At 46.6% G+C, this 24,871-nt stretch overlaps 1 protein-coding gene across 1 annotated transcript in view; it reads left to right on the top strand.

Moving 5' to 3' along the window:
* Nucleotides 1-24,871, top strand: part of LOC141975278 (maestro heat-like repeat-containing protein family member 2B) — a 129,341-nt gene that overhangs the window by 98,891 nt on the left and 5,579 nt on the right. The window contains exons 11-21 of the mRNA XM_074935575.1: nt 5,820-5,942; nt 6,360-6,439; nt 6,928-7,066; nt 7,254-7,349; nt 8,243-8,347; nt 11,991-12,114; nt 13,567-13,676; nt 14,513-14,665; nt 15,841-15,995; nt 22,818-22,955; nt 23,176-23,287. Coding sequence (XP_074791676.1) covers nt 5,820-5,942; nt 6,360-6,439; nt 6,928-7,066; nt 7,254-7,349; nt 8,243-8,347; nt 11,991-12,114; nt 13,567-13,676; nt 14,513-14,665; nt 15,841-15,995; nt 22,818-22,955; nt 23,176-23,287 — 1,335 coding nt within the window. The remainder of the gene's footprint in view (nt 1-5,819; nt 5,943-6,359; nt 6,440-6,927; nt 7,067-7,253; nt 7,350-8,242; nt 8,348-11,990; nt 12,115-13,566; nt 13,677-14,512; nt 14,666-15,840; nt 15,996-22,817; nt 22,956-23,175; nt 23,288-24,871) is intronic.

Raw genomic sequence — 24,871 nt, 5'->3', positions numbered from 1 at the left:
CCCAAATAGAAAATGTTTAGTTTTTTGAAACTGAAGCTGATTTTTTGGGGTTTTTTTTCCCAGTTGCTTTGCTGTTTGTCTCCTTCCCCCCTCCCCCGCCCTTTTCAATCACAAAGTGGAAGAGGGGGGAAAAAGCACGGGGACGAGGGATAAAGGGAAGGAAATGGGGAAAACAATGAATTGAATAATGGTCATTTTTGATTTTGAAAAGCAAAATATTTTTGTGTTTTCACTTTTCATTTGTATGTTGAAAAATCAAGAAAACAAAAAAATCCCACTTGTTTTATGAAATGGACTTACTATTGTTCAACCAGCTCTAGTTATAAATCCCTCTGTATTACCCCTGGGAACAACACAAAACTTAACCAGAAACCCAGCATGCTAATGGTGCTAATGCATCACTGGGGGACGTCTAAAGGATTTTTTTTTTCTATTTGCCACTCAAAAGAAAACTTGCTCTGAGAAACCCAAAAAGGAAAAGAGACAAGACAAGGTTTGGTGTCTGTATCTCATGGAGAAGCCTTTGTGGTCAGAAAGAGCTCTTTACAGCCTCATGTAAATCCAGACAAGGAAGATCTTTATGGCGAGGGCTGAAAATGAAAGGAAAGGACCTAGTGACAAAGAAGCCCCAGAAGGTTTGGAGTTCCATTTGGGGTTGGATTACACTCTAGAATTTCCCATTCCAGATCCAGCCTCATTTGAAATTCTTTGGGCTCAAAAATCAACTAAGATTAGGTTCTCTTGTGAGGCTTCTGATATTTCCTGGCTGCTGTTCAAAAGTCGGGCCTGAAACAGCAAAGTGCTGAGAGTTACTAACCTCTGGCTGACTTCAATGGGAGTTGAGGGTGTGACCCCGGGTCCTTTGGGTACCCACTGACAGAGGCCACAGGAGTGCATAGGGTTCCCAGGATTCCCTGGATCTGATCTCTATATCATCAAAGGGTGTCATGTAAAGCCTTTCCTGGATGCCTGTGCCACACGGCATAATCCTCATAATCATTGCACAGTGACTGGATGGATAATATCTAAGGCGTTCTGGTTGTCTACTGAAATTGATGCTTTGAAGGTCTGTGAGTTGGGGCTGGTCACCAGAAGGCGATAAAGAAGTTTCTTTCAGGCAGAAGATGCTTAGCTGCTTGAATGTATGTAGACTGTATGTAATGTAGATGTAATGTAATGTAATGTATGTAGACTAATTACTCAGTATGTAGACTGAGTAATTATTCCCAGTGGATGCTAATCAATAGAGCAAAATTCTAATCAAGTGATTGCAAAGTCTCCAGAGGAGATTCGAGACAAGAAAAACAAACAAACAATAGGGGGTACCCTGTTTACAAGCGAACAATGGATGCTTGGAACTATATCTGGAGGTCCAGAGGTATCCTGCACCAGGTATCCTTCACCTATTGGACAAATTGCCAAGTGGCTTGTCTTATGAATGGAGGATCACATTTGGTCTGGGTGTTTCCTGCTGGGAGAGAGATCTGGGGGAGCTATCCCTTGTGAGACAGGGGACTGTTTGGTTCTTTAAGTTGAAGCTCTAGAAGTGTGTTAGGATTTTATTTTTATGTAACCATTTGTTTCCATTAATTTTTCTTGCTGCTTCTCAAATCTCTGATCTTGGTGAATTAAACTCTACTTGTTTTCACTGTCAATGTATCAAAGTGTGTGAAATGGAGCGGTGATGCTGAGGTGAAACTGGTAAGGTGGTGTGTAGCAAACCTCTGAATTCTGTGAGTGTCCAGTGGAACAGGGGCTGGACATTCTGGGGATGCCCAGAGGGCTGGGCGGGTGGAGTGTACCGATTGCTTATCTGTAGAAGGACAGTGGAGCCTGGATGGGGTGAGAAGGGTGTGCTTGTGTTTCCTGTGACTGGCAGAGTCAGGAGCTGACACTTGGCAGGCACAGAGAAGGCTTCCTCGTGCTAAGGGCAGGTGGTAGTGAGGTCCCTCACAACCCTGGGTACCCTCGGGAGGTGTCATAAAGGGTCCATAGCACTTCAGAGAAGGTGCCTGGTCCTTCGTAGTCCAGGGCCCTTTGTTCAAAGTTGACTAGACCCATCGTCCATCCACTCGAAAATCATTCCTCAATGGTCAGATGTCTTGGCTCCATCTCATTCTCCAATTCATTGTCCATCTGGGTTTGGGGACTGAGAGGAATCCTCAGGCAAAGGTTCAAGAACAAGAGGCAGAGGAAGTCTGGATTGTCGATGTTTATAGTTCTCAATAGGGAAATAATCTTCCCATGACACCTGAATATTGGAAAGTTTACAACAGAACAAGGAAACAAAAACCAACCAACCAACCAAAACCCCAAACCCCACAACAACCCCCACATTTTTGCAATTAACCATCTGCTTTAACTCTGGTTTTACACTCAGTTCCTAAGAACATCTCTGGAGATGATAGACGACAGTGCCTGGAGCAGCCAGATATCCCTTGAGTTGAGCTGGCAGATGGGTGGCTATGCCAGCCCCTCCAAAGAGAAGGTTTGTTCTCTGTTAAGGTTTAGTTTCTAGTTACTTTCCCCTGAAATTCTGATTGGAGGGCTGCATCAGGCTTCTCTCAAGGCTTCATTATTTGATATTTTATTCTGCGTATAAAATGTGTTTGTACTTCTTCCCTGCTCTCTTGCCCCCCTGCCCTTCCAATATTTGCTTGGACAGGCTGCTTCTCTGTACTGCATTGTTGGTTCTCTGGCTGGGCTAGACGATGGGATGTTTCTGCAGGCTGAGTGCTTGGACTTGGCTATCTTGTTCCTTCCTGAGTGTTGCTGAGCTGGGTCTGTACTGACAGGCACGTTGTGTTCCTGATATCCCAGGGCTGGTCTCTTTCTTTCAGAGTTTCCTGTATAAGGCGCTAGGAACGTCCTTAGCAGCTTGTCAGGACCTGGTCCATGTTAAATCACAGATTCATACACTTCTGACGACAGCAGATTATATGGAAGCCCCTGAGAGACAGGTGAGGCCTCTGTCCCTCTCCCCATTTTACCAAGTAATCCCTGAATGCTCCCTGTGGGGCTCAGCTCTGAGTTGGCCTGGGACAGATGCCATTTTGCTTCCTATCCTCTTGATTGCTATTTCACTCAGCGCCCGCTCCCCATGTGTCTCAGGCCTGATTGGCACTTTACACCACTTTGGGTGAAAGGAATGGACTCGTGGGATCTATCAGACACCTGGTTCGATCCTAACCTGTATTTTTCTTGGGTGACAGGGAGTCGTTTCCATCCTCGCAGTCTGTGCTGAGAGCCACTTGGACCTCACCTTGAAGGCACTTCAGGAGTTTGGGGCTGCAATGAGCCAGGTTAAGATTTCTGGGTTCGTCAGCCGCCTGAAGGTAAAGGAGCCAGGGGGTTCTCTCAAACTTCCTCTCCCTCTAAAGCAGGGGCAGCAGCCCCGCGGTAGTGTCTGCTCCGGTCAGCTAGCATTGTCCCCCAATGTATGCGTTCTACGTGATGCCTGCAGTTAAGCAGAGAGGAGCACAATGTGGAGCTGGGGTTCTCTCAAATGATTTTTATGGTCTGATGTCTCATGGCTTGAGCGCCCCTCCCATGCACAATGTGTGGGAACTACATCAGTTGCTTGCATGGAAAAGCATTGAAGGTATTTTTAGCTGTTTTTTATTCCAGGTTAGTAGCTGGAAATGAGGAGGTGTTGCAAGCAGCATGTGGCTTACCAACCCGCTTTAGGTAGACCACCAGTGGTCTACGGATGACAATTAGGGAACCTCTGATTTAGAGCAGTGGTTCTCAACCTTTCCAGATTAGTGTCCCCCTTTCAGGAGTCTGATTTGTCTTGTGTACCCCAAATTTCACCTCACTTAAAAACTACTTGCTTACAAAATCAGGCATAAAATTATAAAAGTGTCCTAGCACATTATTCCTGAAAAAAAGACTGCCTATTTTCCCATTTTTGCCCTAGAATTAGAAAATAAATCAACTGGAATCTAAATATTGTACCTGCATTTCAGTGGGCAGTATATAGAGTAGTCTAAAGAAGCCATTGTATGAAATTTGAGTTAGTAACTTTGCAAGTGCTTTCTTTGTCGTCTGCTGTAAAACTAGGCAAATATCTAGATGAGTTGATATACCCCCTGGAAGACCCCTGCAGACCCTCAGGGGTACAGAAGTCCCCCTGGTTGAACACCACTGATCTAGAGGATAGCGCAGGAGACTAGGCCTCTGGGCTCCCATTGCTGGCTCGGCCATTTACTCACTGTGCAGCCTTAGGCAAGACATTTAGCGCCTGATCTTGTACCCACCAGTGTCAATGACTAAGCTCCCGTGTACTCCACTGCTGTCGGTTCAGCCTTTTCGGCTCTCTAGGTCAGAGTTACCCAGTGGGAATGATGGCGACGGGGTGGCGAGTTCTATGGGCTCATGGTGCCCGGGCTCCAGCAGTATTCAAGGCTCGGGGGCCCGGCTCCACCAATGTTTGATTCATTCCAAGGCCAAATGAATCAGAAGAACTTGTCTCTAGTGACGTTTCCTATTGTCTAGGACTACCAGCATGGGACAAGAGGCAAGACTCACCGCACCCTGATGCTGACATACAGCAACGTGGCTGTCCATGCTCCAAAAGAGCAGCTTCTCTCCCGAGTAGAGGCAGACATCACAAGGAACATCATTCACCATTACAGAACCAGTTGTCAGGTAAGAGCTTTTGCGTGACAACTGTGAGGGGCATTACCCTGAAATTATAGCATTGCCTCTGAGTTTATAGAGAGAGGGCTTGTATTTTCTAAAACTCTCCTTTGAGCAATAATTTGTCACATAGCTGAAATTTAAAACTGTAATGGATGGAGCGTGAGCTGTCACATGTTGTATCACTTTTGTTGCTCTTCTTTGTGTTTTCTCTAGTTTTTCTATATTCTTCTGAAATTCTGTCGAGCACAGCTACACAGTAATTCAGACACAGTCACACTCAGGCTATTCAGAATAACACTCTAACTCCCCTAATATGTATGTGTATCCAGCTCTATCTTTTGCTAACCAAGAGAGAATGGTGCTAACTTGTATTTAGTTTCTTTGCTGTCACTCTGTTTCTTGGACTCACTACTTCCCTTACCTCTTCTCTGTCGTCTTGTTTGTCTGTGTGCTCGTTATTTCTGTTCCCTAGGTGTCTGACTGCTGGTACTGACTCTCCTCTCAGTGCAACCTCGCCACATCACTTTGCCATTCAATTCTGTCCTGTCTAAGTGAGACTCTCATTTAGCCTTTGTCAAAAAAGTTGATCACAGTTGAACCAAACGGATATCTTCCAGAAGTTCACAAATGCAAATATTCCGTAGGATGGCCCCTGATCTTGACCTCTTGAAAACACCCCCTCTGAATACATTTCCTGCCTTTTGGAAGATTTAACAATCATGATTTCTCTCTGCTCCATATTCACCAGCCAGGCCATTTTGAGGATGTGTGTTATGTGGGACTATAGACATTGCTAATAGCTGTTTTGCATTTCGTTTTTCAGGTGCTGGGCATCGCTCTTACAAACAAGGTAAATTCTAAATAATCTGCCCTCAGCTCTTGCCTTTTCTATCCACAAGTTGCTTGTTTAAATTGCACAGAGCTTGATTTCCTTGCTACATCAAGCAGGAGTCCTGGCTGCTCTGGTGTAAGTGGCCCTGGATTTCTTTCATGAACCTGGGTTTTCTCTTCTTCTGAGGTGGGTGCAGAGCCAGGGTCCTCTGCCTTCTGGAGTCTGTGGACACCTCTCTCCTCTCCTGAGGCTAGATTTAATTCCTGATCTTTATCTTCTGGACTCTGGTTCTTCTCTCCGTTTCTCATCCACATCCTCTTGTTTCTCCTTCTGGATTATGTAGGACGTGCACCTAAAATTAACCCTCATCCAGAATGTCACGGAGATTAGCTGTGCCATTTTGGAGACCAGAGACTCCCAGAAGTTCAACTTCTCTTACAAACTGGAGCTCCTTGGCTACATGCTGGTGAGTGATTAGGAGCTTTGAGGACTGAAGTACAAAGGAGTTTGTTGTAATGTCATAAGACTGGTTTTCCAGGTAGATGTTGTTTTATCCATTGGCTGTGACTGTACCACTGCAGTCTCATAAGCTACCTGCATGGCACCCAGAATGCTGCTGAGTCCACTCTGAGCTTGGCAGGGATGCCGACCTATTGTGGGCTGTAAGTGGCAGGAATGGCTTGCGTCTGGCGAGTTATCTTTCTGTCCTCTGTATAGCCTGCAGATGGCCCTACGGTCCATTTCTGAGGCAGAGAGCCTGCCGAGCACGGTGTCTGTTTATTACAGGTCTGGCATATGGCCCTGTTTCAGGGTGTGAGAGGAAGGCTCTCTGCCTTTCAAATCCATTTCCCATTTTTTTCATTTCCCTATTCATGTATTTCAGGACTTCATTAAAAAGGAACCACTGGATTCCCTGGCATCTCCAGTTCGCTACAAGGCAATTGTTGCCATTAGACATCTGAGGTAGGCTATTTTCTGCCATATTTCCTGGCACTGTGACGTCGTCTTTGTTAGTTCATGAGTGCCAGGTTGGGAGCAGTTTGATGCCTGCCGGGTTTGGCTCACATGCTGCTCACCAGCAGAACTTTAGTTCTTGAGGGTTTGAATGTGTCCATTTGGAGGTTTGTGCTTGAAAGACACAAACTTGGAGGTTGTGGGGCATGCAGTACAATGCAAGAGAGTTTAGATGGGGAGGGAGGTGTCTGCCTTGCTGGCAGGGGGAAGGAAGCTTGTGGGTTTCTCTAAAAAGGGGACTTGAAGCTTTAGCTTTACTTCTCGATGAGCCAATACTTAATAGAGGTGCAAAGAGGTGCTCAGCTGCAAAGTGAAGGGTTGTTTGCATTTGGGGTGTTAGATTGAGACAATCTCCAGTCATTGGACCCATTTCTTTTACTTGGAGGTGGTACTGAGTCTAATGCATGACTTTTCTCTCTCTCTCTTTCTTCTGCCAGCAAACTCAAACCGTCTTTGACCTTGAAGGAAAACCGTGAGCTCCTTCATCAGTGTTTCAAAAGTTTGTTTCCCCTCCCTCCCTTGGAGAAGATGATGAAAGAGGAAGGTGAGACAGCAAAGGATGCTCTGCCTATACAGGTACGTGACAACAGTTCTCCTCAGGCACCATCCACTGTATTTCTGCCCAGCAGGCACTGGGTGATGGCAGTCACACATGGCCTCCCTGGCAAGGTTATGGTTAGCTTTCCCCAGCCCCCAGTCCCCCCGCCCCCCCCCACACACAAATTATCTGTGCTGAGCCTCACTCCTTCTCTTCTGGTTTCAGTCACTGTACGTAGAGTCCTTGGAAGCCCTTGGCAAGCTAATGAAGACTTTGCTGGAGGAAGAACCAACCGCACACTGGTTCCAGGAAATGTTTCAAGTGAGTAGACCATTGAACCATGGTGGAGATTGTTTGTTTGTTTGTTTGTTTGTTTGTTGTGTTACTGCAGGGAAGAGTCAGAGATTTAGGGGGTCAAGCTTCAGTTGTGGAGGAATTTTCCACAATGGAGTGAATTGTTGGCGAAAAAGCACCAAATTCTTCCTGGGATAAGCAGGCATGTGCCCCGCTGAAATCCACAGAAGCTATGCCATTTTATGCCAGGGCTGGATTGGGACCAACTTCTTACAGTGTAGTTGACACTACTTGGACCGGCAAGAAAATCACCACTGCAGTAGCCAAATCCAAGAGAACCAGTTGAAACTGATCACTTCTTCAAAGAGGAATTCATTCATATTGAGTTAAGCCCTGTGTATGGAAACTCATCCAGAGGAGACTTCCTGTTCCTCAGACATGAACAGAATATCCTGAAGAGCTGAGGGGTGGGGAGTTTGATGCACCTTCAGTATAAAAATGAAGTTCTAAAAGGAGCTGGGCTCGGGGGGGGGGGGGACTTCTCTGCTCTTCTTCAAATTAATAAAAAGAAATGCTCCTCTCTGTCATTTGGCCACTCCACGTGGGAGAAGTTGCCCAGGAAACAGAACACAGCAGCAGACATCAAACAGCATGCAATGTGGTAGACAGCTCCCATCAGACAGTCTACAGGAGACCTCACATACAGGGGCCCAGATTCATCTCTCATGTAACTCCTTTGGCTTCAATCACTCAGAGGTGAATCTGGTCCCTGGGACTTCCATTAGACATGTAATTCCTTCGCTCCATGGAGGTCGGATGCTTTGGAGAGGGATTTTAGTGACAATTAAACCTGTTTAAGAGGAACTTTTGGGAGGGATTTTCTGGTACTAACTCTGTCCATTCCCCTGCTCTACCAACAGCTATTAGAGACATGGCTCCGTTCAGAGAAGGAGTGGGAGAGAGAAAGGGCCTTGCAGGCCACCATCCAGCTGCTGACTGCCTATCAAGAGACAGTTCATAGCACAGTGAGTATAGCCTTCCTCTTCCTTGAGCTGACTTCCCTGCTTATATCCGATCTGACACTCAAAGCAAATGCAAGAAAAACACTTCCAGGGCAGCAGCTGGGATCTCAAAGTGACTAAGATCCCTCTGCTTCCATAAGAGAGAGGTTTACACAACAATGCTGTGACCACACTCCGGGCAGACTGCAAGAAGTAAAGGGCAGACAATCCCCCAAACTGATGGCTTATTCTAGAATTACATTCACCAAGTCAACAGCAAAAGAGCTTCCACCCTAGTTAACAAAATGCCAAACACGGTCCCCTTTTGGCATTCCAGACCTAGGCTCCCATCTAAACAGCCCAGTCTAATATAGTGAGGGGTTACTGAAAACCTGATTCACCATATGTGAGGTTCACCCATCATAAAAGACCAGATGCTTATCCCCAGGTCAATGTGAATCTCAGGTCTTTCCCAAATAGCATGCTGCCAGCCAATCCTTAATAACGAAATTGAAGATTTCTTCTTAAAAGAAAGAAGAGAGTTACAAATGGTTAAAAGATCAATATCCATATAAGTGACTGTCAATGTTCATAGTTCAGGATCACAACAGTGATGGAATAAACTGCTGGCTTGTACAAGTCTCTCTGGAATCATCCCAACAGATCAGAATCCAAAGGCAGCTTAGATGTAAAGTCTGTTAGTTTTTCCATGCATTTTCCAGGTTCTTTCAAATGATGATTTGGAAGCTCTCTGTCTTATGGCTTACACTTTCCCTGTTCAAAGTTTCAGCAGACTAGAGATGACAGGATGAGGCCCGAGCCTTCTCTTTTCTAGCTATTCTAGCAGGCTGACAAGCCTACCTCACAAAAATGGCTACAGCAGGACCTTCCCCCGAGAAAGAGTAGGCAATGCAGATCGCCTCCTGTACTTGGCTTTGAAGCTAATCTTCTATTGCGTGTGCATACACAGTAAACTAGTTACTCATTCGCATAAGGTGATTAGCCGTTCTTCCATTATAACACAGAGAGTTAAGCTGAAGACCAAGTAGAAATTATTAGTTTCCTGCAGTATCTTACATCTTTGATTTTAAGGTTAACTGAACACCTTGCATACATAATGAAGACCTGAAAGGGAATGAGCATCTACAAGCTAATTTGGTTACATAGTGAAACTTCTAACCGCGTATAGATCAACACAGACAAATAGGCTTAGCATCTATTGTTCATTTTTGAATGAGTTGATGTTTGCTAGTCTAATCCCTCTCTTTGAAATTCACATGCAAGTGAACTGTCTTGATACAGTGGAAGTGCCTCTTGTTAAGTTATTATGGGTCATACACAGGTTGCCTGGTCTGCCAGTGTCACAAATGCATTCTTGGTTCTTATGCTCCCAGGGTGGTAAAGGAAAATTTCTATTTAACCAGCTAAGAACATAAAACATAAGAATGGCTAACCTGCCTCCCGCAAAAGAATGGTTCATCTGGCCCAGTATCCTGTCTTCTGACTGCATTGTATGAAGATATGCTTCCTTTGGTTTGTTTTAAACCTGCTGCCTTTTAATTTCATTGGGGGACCCCTTGGTCTTGTGTTAGGTGAAGGGCTAAATAACACTTCCTTATTGACTTTCTCTACACCAGTCATGATTTTATAGACCTCTAGCATATTCCCTCTTAGTCGTCTCTTTTCCAAGCTGAAATGTCGCTCTTTTTTTAATCTCCCTTGGGTGAGAAGTTATCCCATAGGCCTAATTTTTGTTGCTCTTCTCCGTATTTCTTCCCATTCTAACACATCTTTTTGAGATGAGATGACCAAAACTGCACGCAGTACTCAAGGTGTGGGGGTCCTGTAGATTCATATCGTGGCATAATGATATTTGCTGTCTTCTTATCGATCCCTTTCCTAAGGGTTCCTAACATGTTGTTAACTTTTTTGACTGCATGTTGAGCGGATGCTTTCAGAGAACTGTACACAATGACTCTGAGGTCTCTTTCTTGAGTGATAACAGCTAATTTAGACCCCATCCATTTCTATGTACAATTGGGATTATGTTTTCCAAAGTGCATTACCCAGTACGGTACAGGAATCAGGGGCACAATGTTACCAGATGTGCCTGTTACTTTGGGGTAGGCTCATTGATTAGGGTTACTCTTCTTGGGGGGAGGGGGAGGGTCTGTAATTCTATTACTGTGCTGCTTATGTCACTTGTGTGTTCCTATGGAGCTCTACTCCTTCCTTCTGCAAGTGCCCTCCCAATGGAGCTGCCCTGCAGGACCTCGGTTCCCCAGGGCTGGGTCCCTCCAGCCCTAGAACTAGATGAACACGCACGCACGCACGCACACACTAGCAGAGCAAGTGTGAGCGGACCAGGTCCATCAGCCCTCTCCAGCTGATCCTCTCGTATGTCCCTGTGCTCACTGGGCTGGGTTACGCAGCACTTCCAGCTGCTCCCCTCTTATGTGCCCCAAGTTTAACACATCCCTATCCCACTTTCACGTTACAATTGTACTGGTAGTAACCCACTTCATGAGCAAACCCCACAGTATTTTTGGACGCTACCGGGATCTTTAGCTTAGATAAAAGAAGGGTTGCTGCAGAGTAAATGGGGGAAGTGGAAAATAGAGAGTAAAATTTGGAGAGAGAGAGAGAGAGAGAGAGAGAGAAGCAACCAGCTGAACCATAAAAGTTATTTATTGAATAATAGTGATAACTACACAAGGAGGGCTAAACAAACATAATGGTTACATTTGAAAGGTTAATACCTGAAGAAGAAAAGAAAACGGAGGGGCGAGGGGGGGGGGAATCTCACCCACTCCATGAGGCTTGAACTGGGCGGGGTTCCCAGGTGATGGTGGTAGCTCAGGGTCCTGAGTGCTGGAGACAGGCAGAGCCCCCACCACGATCAGTCAGGAGATGGAATCCCAGTGGAACTGAAGCAGAGTTTGGGTCTATACATCAGAACCCTTACTTGGGCATAGGTAGGGGGGTTTGTAGAGAAAATACAATGGTTCAAGGGAGAACACTAGATTTGTTTATGGGTAAACTGATGGGTTTTCAAGGGTTTTCTTTAGGCTAGACAATAGGAGCTGATCGCTCTTGGGTATGGGTGGTGGTTTTTTCCAGGGAGCTCACAAGACAACTAGGCTGCTTCAGTATTTTAGGATAATAAAGATTTATTACTAGAATTGGTCTGATAATTGCTGAGCTAGGTGCGTGCAGGCGTAGGTTCATTAGCATCTGGAGCAGGGATTCCCATGATGCAGTGCGTCCCTGCTTTTCTGGTCCCAGAGTTGAGTGCGGTTCTCTGTTCCTCATTCTTCATGCTAATTCCTATCCCATCTTTCATGCAGATGAGGCTAGGGGAGTTGTCTCTGTTCTTCATTCTGTATGCAAATGGAGATGTCTTAATCTTGTCACCCTTCTCAGGAGGGGTCTAGGTGTGTCTCCCAACACCCTTCATTGTTCTCTGCAAGCCTTTTCTCTGATGGGTTTTGGTTCCAACAGAGACTGGTGGGGGCGGGGGGTGTCTTTCATGAGTCAGACAGGCTAGATACTGCGCCCTGGTTCCCCAAAAACACAGAGCTGACTGGTCTGAACAATAAGGATGGCAAGTGAAGTCTAGTCCAACTGGAGATCATTCATTCTTCGTTTTTCATTCTTTTTTCATTAGACTCAGGGAACTTTTGATGGGTTTGGATCTCTGATTGGACTAATAGCACCATACAGCTGTGATTCGCTGGCCACGTCCCGTCAGTGGGTGGTTGACTGTATCAGCTGCCTTCTCTGTATACAAGGTGAGGAGACCATTAGCAGGTATAAGGAATTCTTCACCTTCTTTCACTGTTGTAATGTCCATTTGTCTGCCTATCTAGTTCTTTCTGTCCTGTCTGTTGTCGCTTAGATAACAGAATGGTGGGCATCTTGTAAATACCTCATTAGAAGAGAAGATTCTGATGTGTAAAGAGCCTAGCACACTTTTGGGAACTGTACAACTAATAAATGGTCTGCATACAGGTAGATAAGCGCTAAATTCCTTCGGGCTTGTCTACACAGGGACACTAAGGAAAGTTAATCCAAATGAACTAAAGGTGTCCATTTAAAGTGCATGAGGTAAATGGCATTAAACACATGTGTGGATGCTCGGATTCTGAATTAAAATGGGCCTTATTAATTGTAGTGAATTCCATGAATGAAACTAACCTGAATGAAGGCCACTTTAATTCTAAATAAGTGTGTCCCCATAGGTGTTGAATGAAGTTTAACTAATGCATTTTGAAAATGAATGGGGATTAGCTTTCTTGAATATCTCCATGGAGACAAGCCCTTGGTACTAAACATTTTCATTCTCTTTCCCCTGCCACTGGCTGGATTGGAGGGGTTTCCTGGAATAATTCTGTAAACAAAAAGTTCTTCCAGCAGCCCTCTGTCATGAGCATTCAGAGCTATTGGAGTAAGTAGAGGCCATTTTTCCCCTCTGTGAAAGAGTAGGATATTCTCTTCACCTAATGGTTAGATGATAAGGGATAGAGCTTGGTTATCGTTTAAGGCCATTTCCAATGAGGGTGACCAGACAGCAAATGTGAAACCTCGGGACAGGGGGTGGGGGGGGAAGAGGAGTCTATATAAGAAAAAGACCCCAAAATGGGGACTGTCCCTATAAAATCGGGACCCCTGGTCACCCTATTTCCAATTATTCTTAATCAGTCCTAAAAACAGTGTTGGTGATTCAGAAACAGAATAAAGGACTCCAGCCTTTGAATGTACAACATAGTAATCCCAGCATTGTTTAGAAGTGACTGATGAGCCTGGGTTTCTTGCCGAAGTTTTTTGTCTATCCCCGTCTCTTTTACAAGGAGAGTTTGGGGGAGGGATTCACCTCTGAACTGGAACCTCTGATCTACCTGCATGAGTTGTACTTGAATAGGAGCTGAGATGTAAATAGTGAGAGCAGAGAGACTACTGAAACCAGACACCCACAGAAAGCTGCTCCAAGCTGAACACAGAGCTTGTTCAATCCTGGATCATTCACAATAACATACCACGACTGGTAACGTTCAGACATTTCAGGGTGTAATCCCGACTCCATTCCAGTCACCAGGAGTTTTGCCATTGACTTCAGTGGGGCCAAGATTTTACACTATGCTGATGACAGCATAGCACATGGATCCTCCCGTATGAAGATCCATGCAGTAGGGGTTCAGTTTCCTTAATCGTTACAGTACTTTTTCTCCTTTTCTCCCCTCCAGGCCAGTCCATAAACCTGGGCTCAGCAGAGGAGGAGCTGAGATGTCTCCGTGAAGCACTAACAGCTCCAGACCCCGAGGCTCTGTTTCAGGCATCTTGCAAAATGGCCAGGGTAACTGACTCAAAAAGCTTGTGCGGATGTGCGAGTGACCGGGCACCGTTCATTTGACATTTGCTCTTTCATGATGCCTTTCCGTACTCGGAGCGAGCTGTGGGAGCGGGGTGTTGGTTGCTAGTAACCAGCAAGATGCTTTTCATAGATGTGTGCTCTGAATGCCACGTAAAAACCAGATTCCACAGAACGTTGCACACCCATGAAAATGCGCACGCGGATGCACACACATGTACCTATCCAGCAGGGCCGGCTCTTGCTTTTTCACTGATCCAGAGCGGTGAAGCACAAAAAAATAATGAAATAAAAGAGCCCCCATGCCGCCCTAAGATTGTCCGGAACACCGCCCCTTGCAATCTGCCGCCCCAAGCACGAGCTTCCTCGGTGGGTGCCTGGAGCCGGCCCTGCCATCCAGCCATCCAGGAGAAAAACTGTGTTAGTGGAACATCAAGCTGAGAAACCACCCAGGATTCATTCTGTCACCTTGTGGGTTTGCCTTCGCCGATATTTGTGTGCACGCCTCTCTTGACTGACTTCTATGTGCTGTAAAAAGATGCAGTGTATGTAAGAGACTACAAAGGGGAAACTTACCTCCTGCATATCCAGTACAATGTTGTGCTAACTATGCAACAGATTCTTTGCTTCTAACCTGATATCATCAGTGTAGAAGACAAAAATGTAGTCTATAGACTAGAGAGAGAATTGTAATCCCAAATGGCGAGCTAGACAGGAGGCTAATTCACCATTGGCTGATGCAGGTATATATATTTTTCCATTTTTAAAAGTGCTGGAGCCAAACATCATTGCGGTCTCTCCTGGTTTTGATTTGTTCCCAGGTTGTTAGTGAGTACTTTCCCTCCGAACAGGCCACAGACTTTATTGAGGCCACATTGGGTGGTCTGCTGTCTGCTAGCCCCACCTGTGCCACGGCAGCTGGACTGTGGATGAAGATCATCCTGAAGGAGTGTGGAGATGCCATGCTGGACCAGGTAAAACTGGGAACTGGAGAGCTTTTCTGCCTAAACTCTAGGCTTTTTGATCTTTGCCCTCATGTGTAAGGAAGAAAAATCTTGCTGTTTCTCCCCCTCGGACATAGAGTCGATTCCATCTCTGTTCCTACCCTAAGATAGGCAATGGCCGAATCAATAGCAGTAGACCGAGATAATCCAAGGGAAAAGGAAGATGGTTGGTTATTTATTGGTCTAGCTTGTTGCCACAGTATTCAGCCAAGAAAGGCTTGAGAAAACAGACTCTGGGGAAAATACAAGAAGACAGAATGACTGGCACTTGGAGGCCTCCAGGTATTAGGAGGCCTATGGCTAAGAGCTACATGGATTAAAAAGAGCACTGGGCTATTGCCACCATCTTGCCAGGTTTCTGAGCCTGGGCTCCAGCCCGAGCAGGAATAGCTCCACTTTTAGCCCCATCATGCAAGCCCCACAGGCCCAGGTTGACCTGAGCTCTGAAACTCAGTGCTGCGGGATTTTTTTGCTGTGTAGACCTACCCTCCCTTTAAGAAGAGAAGGAGGGAGGGAGAAAACTCTAGTGTCTTTGGGATCCACTATTTATATGCCTTATTCTGGAGCCCAGTGCATTAGGGCTAGATGAAAGGAGCTCTCCACAAATCTTCTAACAAGGCTGGTGAAAGGCCTCAGGACAGGGAACCCTCGCAGCAGAACTGCCATGTTTGCACAGTGTTTTGAAGATGTGAAGGGCTAGGAATGAATATGAGAGGTAGTCCCCTGTTCATAGTCCCAGGCATTTACACACTGTCTTTAAAGCACTTGCATATTTTGTGCTTGTGGTTGTTGATGAGCTCTGCATTCTTCGAGGCAAATGGTCAGATTTGGCTGCTTAAATCACACCTGCAAAATCTGGGCAAGCAAAGCCGCCTTTTGTGCATGTGAACTGGTTTATGTAATGCATAGCTGGGCACCACCACATTAAATAACCTGGTATGTCTATGTGTGTGTCAGTGTTATTTTTTACAGCCGTGAGTGGGCAATTTGTGTGGGTTCAAGTTACGCAGACGTATTTGAACATTTGCTTCTTGAAGTGAGGCATTTCTAAAAAAGCAGCAAATGGCTAAAGAAAGGTTTTGATTCTGTAGACTGAATGGAGAGAAAGAAAAAGGGACATTTCTTTCTGGTTTTGTTCCTTCCAGGTGCCCGATATCCTGGCTATACTATATCGCCACATGCCTACTATCCAGGAGGGCAGCTTGAGGCAGTTCCTGGTGGAGGCAGTGTCCATTTTAGCTCACCATCACCAAGAGGCAGTGATCTCCAGCCTCCTCAGCAAAGGTCTGCCGATGGACAGGTATATACCGCTACCTATTGCATTCATCTTGGTAAAACATGGATCCCACAGCTTTACTAGGAGATGTAGGGCTTCATTTAAGCAGCAGACAGTTTGGGATCATTCCTAAGGGTTAATAGCCTGGCTCTTTCTGCAGGAAGGTCCAAGAACATGTTAAGGTGGGGTGCGGAGAGAAATTAAGTGTCATCCTGTTTCCATTCATTAATAGCTGCTTTGACATCCTAAAGACCTATTTTTACTGGTATAACTGGAGTGTATTGTTGGAAACATCTACCTCTCTAGACGCCTGAATTGAGCTCACTCTGGAAATGAGCAGTGGCTGTTGGTTTCCTGGTAGCATGACAGCTTCAGGTGCAAATCCCTGGCTGATTGCAAAGACTAGGGCCAATATTATCATCAGACCTCTGCTTGGCATCAGTGAGGGTGTGGCCGCCAGAGCAGAATTGCCACCCTTGGTACTTAAAAGTGGACTGGAAGCAGATCCATCATTTCATTTAAAGATCCCTAACTGAGTTATCAGTGATCAGTGCTGGAATCTAAGATCATGAGAACGGCCATACTGGGTCAGACCAAAAGGCCATCTAGGCCAGTAGTCTGTCTTGCGACCGTGACCAGTGCCACATGCCCCAGAGGAAATGAACACAACAGGTCATTGTCAAGTGATCCATCCTCTGTTGCCCAGTCCCAGCTTCTGGCAAACAGAGGGTAGGGACACCATTTGTGAAGGGGACCTAGGATGGCCATGAATATTCGTTCTCATAGTTGTATGTCCATCTAGTAGGAATCTGGCTTTTCTTTCATCCACTTGCCTTCCAAACCCTAGCTCTTTGGGAGCCACATGCTCATGATTCCATATTGACTGGGAAGTGGAGCAAACAGGAAGTGAGGTTGGCGCTCTGTGTCCTGTTCTTCTGAAGTCTAGTATTAATGGTTAGGCTGCAGGAAGACTAGGTCACTTAACTTAGTTCTGTAACTGGAAACTCCATATTTAAACACGAGGAGCGTTAAAGGAGGACAGGACTCCTAACTCTCTCATCATAGGCAAGGAGAACATTTGGTCTTTACTAAAATATGACGCATTCAGTGTGAGCCACAAAAGTGTCCAGGGCTCACCTGTAACTTCTGTTAAACTGCAGTGACACCGCTGAGCTGTGGAGATCTCTGGGGGGAGACCCCTTGCTTGCCACTCAAGTCCTACAAGCCCTAATAGAGAAGATAAAGACTCCAACAAGAACAGAAGGCAGCATCACCTCAGAGACAGAAATTGACAGGCATTTGGCAGCTGCTGAACCTCTCTCAGTAAGTTAGATGACAGACACGTCTTTCAGGCTTTCCTGTGCCCTGTGACAATCCTGCTGATGGAAAGCGGGAAGTGTGGTATAATATTGGTGTGTGGGCACTTCTCCTCTGATGGACTGTTTCCCTGAGTCCGGCTCTGCTGTCTGTGGAACAAATACGGCAGTTTTAGCTACGTTACTGATTTCCTTAATACTATCTGGCCCTTAGAAAGTCTTTGGAGCAGGTTTCTCACAGTGCTTTGCAAATCTTCCTTTGGACTCACAGCATGCCTTGGGAGGTCATACACATTTGTACAGATGTGGGAAAGTGAGCCACGAGTTAAGCAAGTTGCTCGCTGTCATTCAAGTTACTGGCAGAAGGGAGAATTTAGTACAGCAGATATCAGAAGGGGAGACAGGGTGTGATGGCGTTGGGAAGAGATCTCCTTTTTTACCATGCTCTCCTTTCAGGCAACATGTGCCATCTTTGAGGTGGTGTCAGCCCTGCAGTCGAGCAAAGCTGTGCAGGAACTGCTCCCAGAGTTGTTTCCTGTTCTCCTGCAGCAGGTCAGCCAAACCCTCGGACAAAAGCTGCCTTTGCCAACGAGAAGCAGCCCGAGCCAATTGCGAAGAGGGCTACAACTTACAAAGGGGAACCCTTGCCGGTAATTAGAAGGAAGGGAGAGAAACAAAGAGAATTCCAGTAGAGTTGTGTGACGCTCCCCAGGAGCTCCCAGGGTTACGAGGCACCTTACCATCACATGCCCTTCGAGTGAGGAAGTCTTGTCTGTGCCTGCTGTGGGTCAGTTCCCTGAAACTACCAGGCTCTGGCAAAACAAACGCTGCCACCCAGGCCTCCTCAGACCTCAGTCTCTTTGTACAGGTTAATGACAGGCACACACCAACCCCCGAGTCTTCTGACCATTCCGTAGAGTGTCCAGCCCTTTATCCACTGAACTCCCACAGAATGATCAGGCCTGCTGTTCCCAATGGAACAGGACACACCAGTTTATTACTTCTACTTTAGACTCTACACTAGATACTTATACTCTGTACTGCAAAACTCACAGCACCTAGATATATTTCTAGTGAAAACAAGAACCGAGATTCTCAAAGAACAGAGATTCCAGTGACCGTGAGTAAGAATGCAAGCAAAAAATGGTTACATTTCAAATGAAATCATATCCTGCTCCTAGAAACTAAACTTAACCAACAGGTTAACCTCCTGTCTAAAGATGTTTCTCACCCAAATTTCTCAACCAAGCCTGATCGCGACCCCTCTTTCATGAAGCAAACTCGCGGTCCATCTACTTCCTAAGTGAAAGATGTCCCCCAAATAGACTAGAGCAAACCTTTGATGTATACCCCAAAATTGGGTCCCCACCCCCTGTCTACTTCCTGCTACTTTTCTTTCTTTGAAGTTCTCACAGGCCTTCTCAACTGAATGTGAACCCTACATGCTTAATGTACATGTAAACAAAGAGATGGATAAACATTTCTTGCCTGAAAGAAAACCATTTTGTCACCTTTCCTGGTGACTAGTCCCGAGACACAGATCCTAAGAATGTAATTTCAATGCATATCCATGACTCTTGACACAGCATCTGTACATGCGTTTCACAATGATATTGGTGACATGGGCTTTTATTTGAGACTCATGGGGCAATCTTTTAGTGAGCTAGAATGTATGTACCAGGCCCCTCGGCACCCACTCTGTGCCCCTCGCCAGTTAACACTAAGATTCCTGAGTCCTCAGTTGACTTCAGCTTTGGTAGCACATTCATGTACATTTCCCACCAATCTCACAACATTATTAGTTTCTCTTCTTGTTGTGTTTCTTTATTCCATGCCAACAAGGTGCTCAAATTACAGACTTCATGGTTTTATAATGTCTCTGAATTTTCCTAGGAAACCAGGATCTCAGCTCTGTTCACGGATGGGCAGCAGGTATCAAATAAACATAAGGAAGTACTACTTCACACAACACACGGTCAACCTGTGGAACTCATTGCCAAGGGGTGTTGTGAAGGCCAAAAGTATAACTGGGTTTAAAAAAAAAAAAAAGAATTAGATAAGTTCATGGAGAACAGGTCCATCAATGGCTATTAGGCAAGATGGTCAGGGATGCAACCCCAAGCTCTGGGTGTCCCTAGGCCTCTGACCGCCAGAAACTGAGACTGGACAACAGGGATTGGATCATTTCATGATTGCCCTGTTCTGTTCATTCCTGCTGAAGAAGCTGGCATAGACCACTGTTGGAAGACAGTGTACTGGACTAGATGGACCATTGGACTGACCCAGTAAGGCTGATCTTATGTAGTGGCCACAGTGGGTCAGGTTTTCAAGATGGGTGCCTCAGTTTTGTCCACAAAACTTGAATTTGTTCAGATGGATGGGTACCTAGCTATGTGATTGCTGGCGCTGCAGACACGAGTATATATTCTGCTCATGCTGTTGGCCCATGTGCAGGCCCATTTTAGGTACCTATATGTGATGGGGTGGTAGGCTGTGCCCCGGCCTCTTCCATGGACACAGACTGCTCTGAGTCCCTCCAAAGTGTTCTAGGGATGCCTGCTCCTGAGATGCTGGTGGTAAGGGCTCTGATGACTGTTTGACCCCAATGGATGATCTTAAGTCACCTTTACGCTTGACCTTTGTTTTCTTTCTCCTCCCTCTTGTCTATACTTTCGTGTCTAGGTTCCTCCAGCCCCTTTACCTATATTTCCTCTTTACCTGGCCCTTCAGGTTTTATTTCCGCCCTCCTGGGCCTCCATACCTGCCTTGGTGTCCCTGTTAGAAAGGGATTCCAGTCCATGCCCAGTAGAAGGCAGTGGGGCAATCCATCCACTACCCCTACATGTTTCTGCCTAAACTTCCCCTTAATTTTCAGAGTCACCTCTGCCATTGGGCAGAATTTATTGTCCCCATGGACCTGGTATTCAGTTTTGATCCTACCTCTGGGAAGTATCCAGTGGGGTTTCACTAACTCCTGCCTGATTAGCAAACAGGATGAAGCTGTGTCCATTAGTCCCTTTGGTGGCTCCTCCCTACCCAGACCGATACGGTAGGTACTTTCTTTTTTCTTCCCTGCCTGGGAGTCTTGTCCCAACCACAAAACTGGGCAAACCCACAGTCCATTTTCGGACAGTCTCTTTTTAGATGTCCTTCAGGTCCATGTCGGAAGCACACCGTAGGCCAAGCTCCCACTACAGTTCCTTGAGGCTCCTCCCTCTTCTTCTTGCTGCCCTTCCCAGCTGTAGGCACTCTGGTCCTTCTCAAATCTAGTCTCTTAAACCACTGACTCACTCTGGGAATGTCCGCCTGTGCAAATTCCTCTCACTTTAACTGTGGGGTCCAGATGAACTGGCTGGCGCCACAGAACCCATACTCGGGTATGCTCAGGGAGACTCTGAAGAAACTTCCAGAACCATGCAGTCCATGATCTCCCCCACAGTCTGAGTATCTGGCCTTACCAATGAGTGGCCCAATCTTTTAATTTCTGTCCAAATGCACAGAGGCATAATCCCTCAATCCATCTTTCAACTCTACATTTCTGGCAGTACTTTTCCGTGGACAGGCCCCACCTCGTCCAGCATGGCTGCCTTAATCATGTCATAATCTCTTGCCTGCTCATCACTAAAAGCCCTATATGTGCTTCCCCGGTTAAATAGGGTGTCAGTTGAAGGGCCCACATTGTTCTGTCCCTAGGAGGTCTCACTGCTCCTCCTTGAAGAGTAACCAAAACCACATCGGGGTTGTTCGCAGGTCCCATTTTACAGTCTGATCTCCTGTGCCTGGTTTCCATTTCCTGTCACGGGACTCACCAAACTTTGGAGGAGTTGTTGCCAGACCTGGGCTTGCTCCCGTATAAATTCCTGCCGACTCTTTTGCTGTTAAACCTACCGGGCAAGGAAAGGCTGTTTTTCTGTCTGCTGGGATTGTTGGAAGGTCTGTCGGGTCTTCTACACCAGTGGTCTCCAAACTAGGGTGCGTGGGATGATCCCGGGGGGTGCGTGGCAGCAGTAGCGCCGCCGGACTGCACTCCGCCATTTTTTTCCTTCGGCAGCAGCTCTGCACGTCCACGGCTGGTGCTCCCCTCTGGCGGCCCACCTGTGGCAGGTCTTCCATCGGTGGCGCGTCTGCGGCAGGTCACCCTGGGGGTGCGTGAGCCAAAATGTTTGGAGACCACTGTTCTACACCAGCAGTTCTCAACCGGGCCGGTTTTAGGGGGTCTGCCAAGCAGGGTTGGCTTTAGACTAGCTGGGGCTCAGGGCAGAAAGCTGAAGCCTTGAGCCCAGCACCTGCACTAAAGCCCCAAGTCCCTGCACCCTGTGGGGTTAAAATCTGGAGCCAGGAGCCCCAAACTCTGATGCCTGGCAGGGCAGAGGCCTGGAACTGGGCCATGGAGTATTTCTAGCATGTTGAGGGTCGGGGGAGGCTCAGAAACGGAAAGGTTGAGAACCCCTGTTCTACACTTCTCTTTGCTGCTTCATCACCCATTTCAGTGTTCCCTCCATCACCCGGACTGCCAAACCTCTACACCGGCTTCTCCAACAGGCTCTCCATTTGCATATATAACAGGGAAATCCCTGATGAGCCCCCAGCTGTGACAGAGAGGGGTGTTGCACCCCCACATCTTCCACAAACACAGACTGCGTTAAGACTTTTTTGCTTGTAAACACCAACGTATAGTCTATTTAATCCCCCTACCAATACATAGCACCTTTATATTGTATCTCAACTTTCTAAACTCTTCTCCAAAAGTCAGGTGGGGGGTAAGGTGTTTCCACTCAGAGACCTCACTTTGTCAGGCTCTCCTAGCTTTTTGTCTTTCTGTTTCTCTTAGGGTGACCAGACAGCAAGTGTGAAAAATCAGGACGGGGGTGGGGGCGGGGGGGGGGGGGAAGGAATAGGCACCTGTATAAGATAAAGCCCCAAATATCGGAACATCTGGTCACCCAAGTTTCTTTCTCTGTCTGTTCCCCTCAAAGGGCTCCTGCCCATGTCCTTTTATACAGTTTCCCTGTTAATGGAATGGTTGGTTCCTTGACTCACTAGCCTCAATCTGACCTCGTAATCGGGTACACCTCTATCCAATTAGGCCTTCTGTGAGGAACCGAATTAGTACGAATAGTGACCAGAGTGCTGACTCAAGTGCAAACCCTCAGCACTCTGTCACCTCATATCTGGAGATATGACCCCAAAATGTCCATTAGTGATCACCACACTCTATGCCCCCTGTTTCTGGGTCCTGATCATGTATCTTTTCCATATCACTGTACTCTGCTAGTGCCCATACTCCTTGCAGAAAGAGAAAAAGGACTGCAAAATTTTGTCCCTAGCAAAACTAGTCCTATGAGATGTATGAGACTGAACCTTACCTCCCAGCATCAAGTCCTTCCAGGGACGCTGGTGTCCAGGACGTTGCCAATGGGTGAACTGCCGATTGAACAGCAGACCTGAGAAGTAACTGGAGCTTCCTGACTCTCTGTTCAAGCTGCACCTTCCTCCTGATTGCTGCAGTTCTGTGCCTCTCTTTCCCCAGGCTTTCTATCAAAGCATTAGAATCTGTGCTTTTCAAGGGTGGGAATGAGAGACTGGTGAGAGCGCTCAGGAAGCAGAGGACTTGGACTCTTGTGGAAAACCCCAAGACTCATCATGAGGGAGTGTGTCTGCTGGTGAGGTAAGAGATCTTGGAGGCATCATTTTATCCTTGGGAATGAGTAGCCAATAGAGTGGCTGAGAGGGAACCTCCCGTTTATAGTTTTGTGGGCGGGGGGTGCGGGGGTGTCCTGGGTGGAAACACACAGCTCCCACTCCTAGCTATCAGAGCTGTATGCTCAGAGCAGCTGAGTTTTTGAAGTGTGCAATCTAGCCCATGAGCGGTTTCTTTTGTCTTCCAGTCTTCTGCTAAGATCTGGACTCATAACACCTGAGATCATACAGAGCCTCCTCCCCTGGGTGAATTCCCCCTCAGAAAACCACCGAGTCACCAGCACAGCTTTCCTTGCCCAGGTAAGACACAGGGCTCTGAAGAGCAGTTTCACCATTAGACTCTTGTCTGCCTTTCTTTCGGGAGTTGTACAGTTCAGTTCATAGGAGGAATTGTCATTTTAGACAGTAGAATAGGTCCTCCTTTATATGGAAACCTCACCAGGAACTTCACGATACCTTTCTGAGTCCTTCTCTCTCTGTGGTTTTTATTGCCGCCATTGCCTATACTAGCTACACAACCACAGGTGCTGGCTGAGAGAGATACGGACAGAGTTTGGATGAGTGGACCTCTTCTGCCAAGTCCTAGTGCTGATCCTAACCAACAGCTCCTGATTTTGGTTTAGCTCAGCACATCTTCTGAATGAACCGAGCGTCCTAATACTACCAACCAAGCAACCTACAACTACATTAATGTCTATCTTAGGTTCTCATTACTCTAGTATCTGAGGACCTCCAAACTCTTTAATGTCTGTATCCCCACCACACTCCTGCGAGGTAGGGAAGCACTATGTTTCCTATTTTACAGGCAGGGAACTGATGCACAGAAGGGCTAAGTGACTTGCCCAAGGTCAGACAGGAAGTCTTTGAGGGAGCAGGAAATGGAACCTGGGTCTCCTAAGTCCTAGGCTAGTGTGGGGATACCTGCTGGAGCATCCTCCGTTTCCACAGTCTTCCTCCAACTTCTGCATCATATTTCCCACTTATGCTAAGCAACTATCTTCGGGGCTTATCTGGTTCTAAGAAAAACAACCTCTCTGTGCCTGTGATGGGCTGTACCTGGGCTTTAAGGCTCCTTACAAGAGGCCCCGTGGTCCTACTACACCCTGCCCCAGGAAAAGAGCCCCCAATCTGGGTCTGTCTAGAGAGGCCTCATGAAAGCAGCCAATCCGAGCCCATCAGGCTCGGCTAAAAGGAGCTGAATGAGGAGAGGCTGAGGGAACTGGGAATGTTTAGTCTACGGAAGAGAAGAATGAGGGGGGATTTGATAGCTGCTTTCAACTACCTGAGAGGTGGTTCCAGAGAGGATGGTTCTAGACTATTCTCAGTGGTAGAAGAGGACAGGACAAGGAGTAATGGTCTCAAGTTGCAGTGGGGGAGGTTTAGGTTGGATATTAGGAAAAACTTTTTCACTAGGAGGGTGGTGAAACACTGGAATGCGTTACCTAGGGAGGTGGTAGAATCTCCTTCCTTGGAAGTTTTTAAGGTCAGGCTTGACAAAGCCCTGGCTGGGATGATTTGATTGGGGATTGGTCCTGCTTTGAGCAGGGGGTTGGACTAGATGACTTCCTGAGGTCCCTTCCAACCCTGATATTCTATGATTCTATGAAGGGCTTTAGCAGGTCAGTTTCTGGCAGGAACTGGAGGTGCAAGAAAGGGCGCTGCTCTCTGGCCACAGAAATTCAGGGGACAACCAGAGTTTGATTCTGGCAGCCTTTATTTAAGCTGGGTTTTCAGGAAGAGAGTCCCGAAGAACTTTAACCCTGAGGTGAGGGTGAAGCTAAAAGTGGTGGGTAGGAAGAAACGACAATGAACTGAAATCAAGCAGTGCCTAGCTCCTGTTTATAGGATCCATGGTTTGGAACCCAGAGTTAGGGGCAGGCCCAG

This window comes from Natator depressus, chromosome 20 (assembly GCF_965152275.1).
Source record: "Natator depressus isolate rNatDep1 chromosome 20, rNatDep2.hap1, whole genome shotgun sequence".
Classification (NCBI taxonomy): domain Eukaryota; kingdom Metazoa; phylum Chordata; order Testudines; family Cheloniidae; genus Natator; species Natator depressus.
Note: the sequence above shows the minus strand (reverse complement) of the source record. Positions and strands in the feature narration are given on the sequence as shown.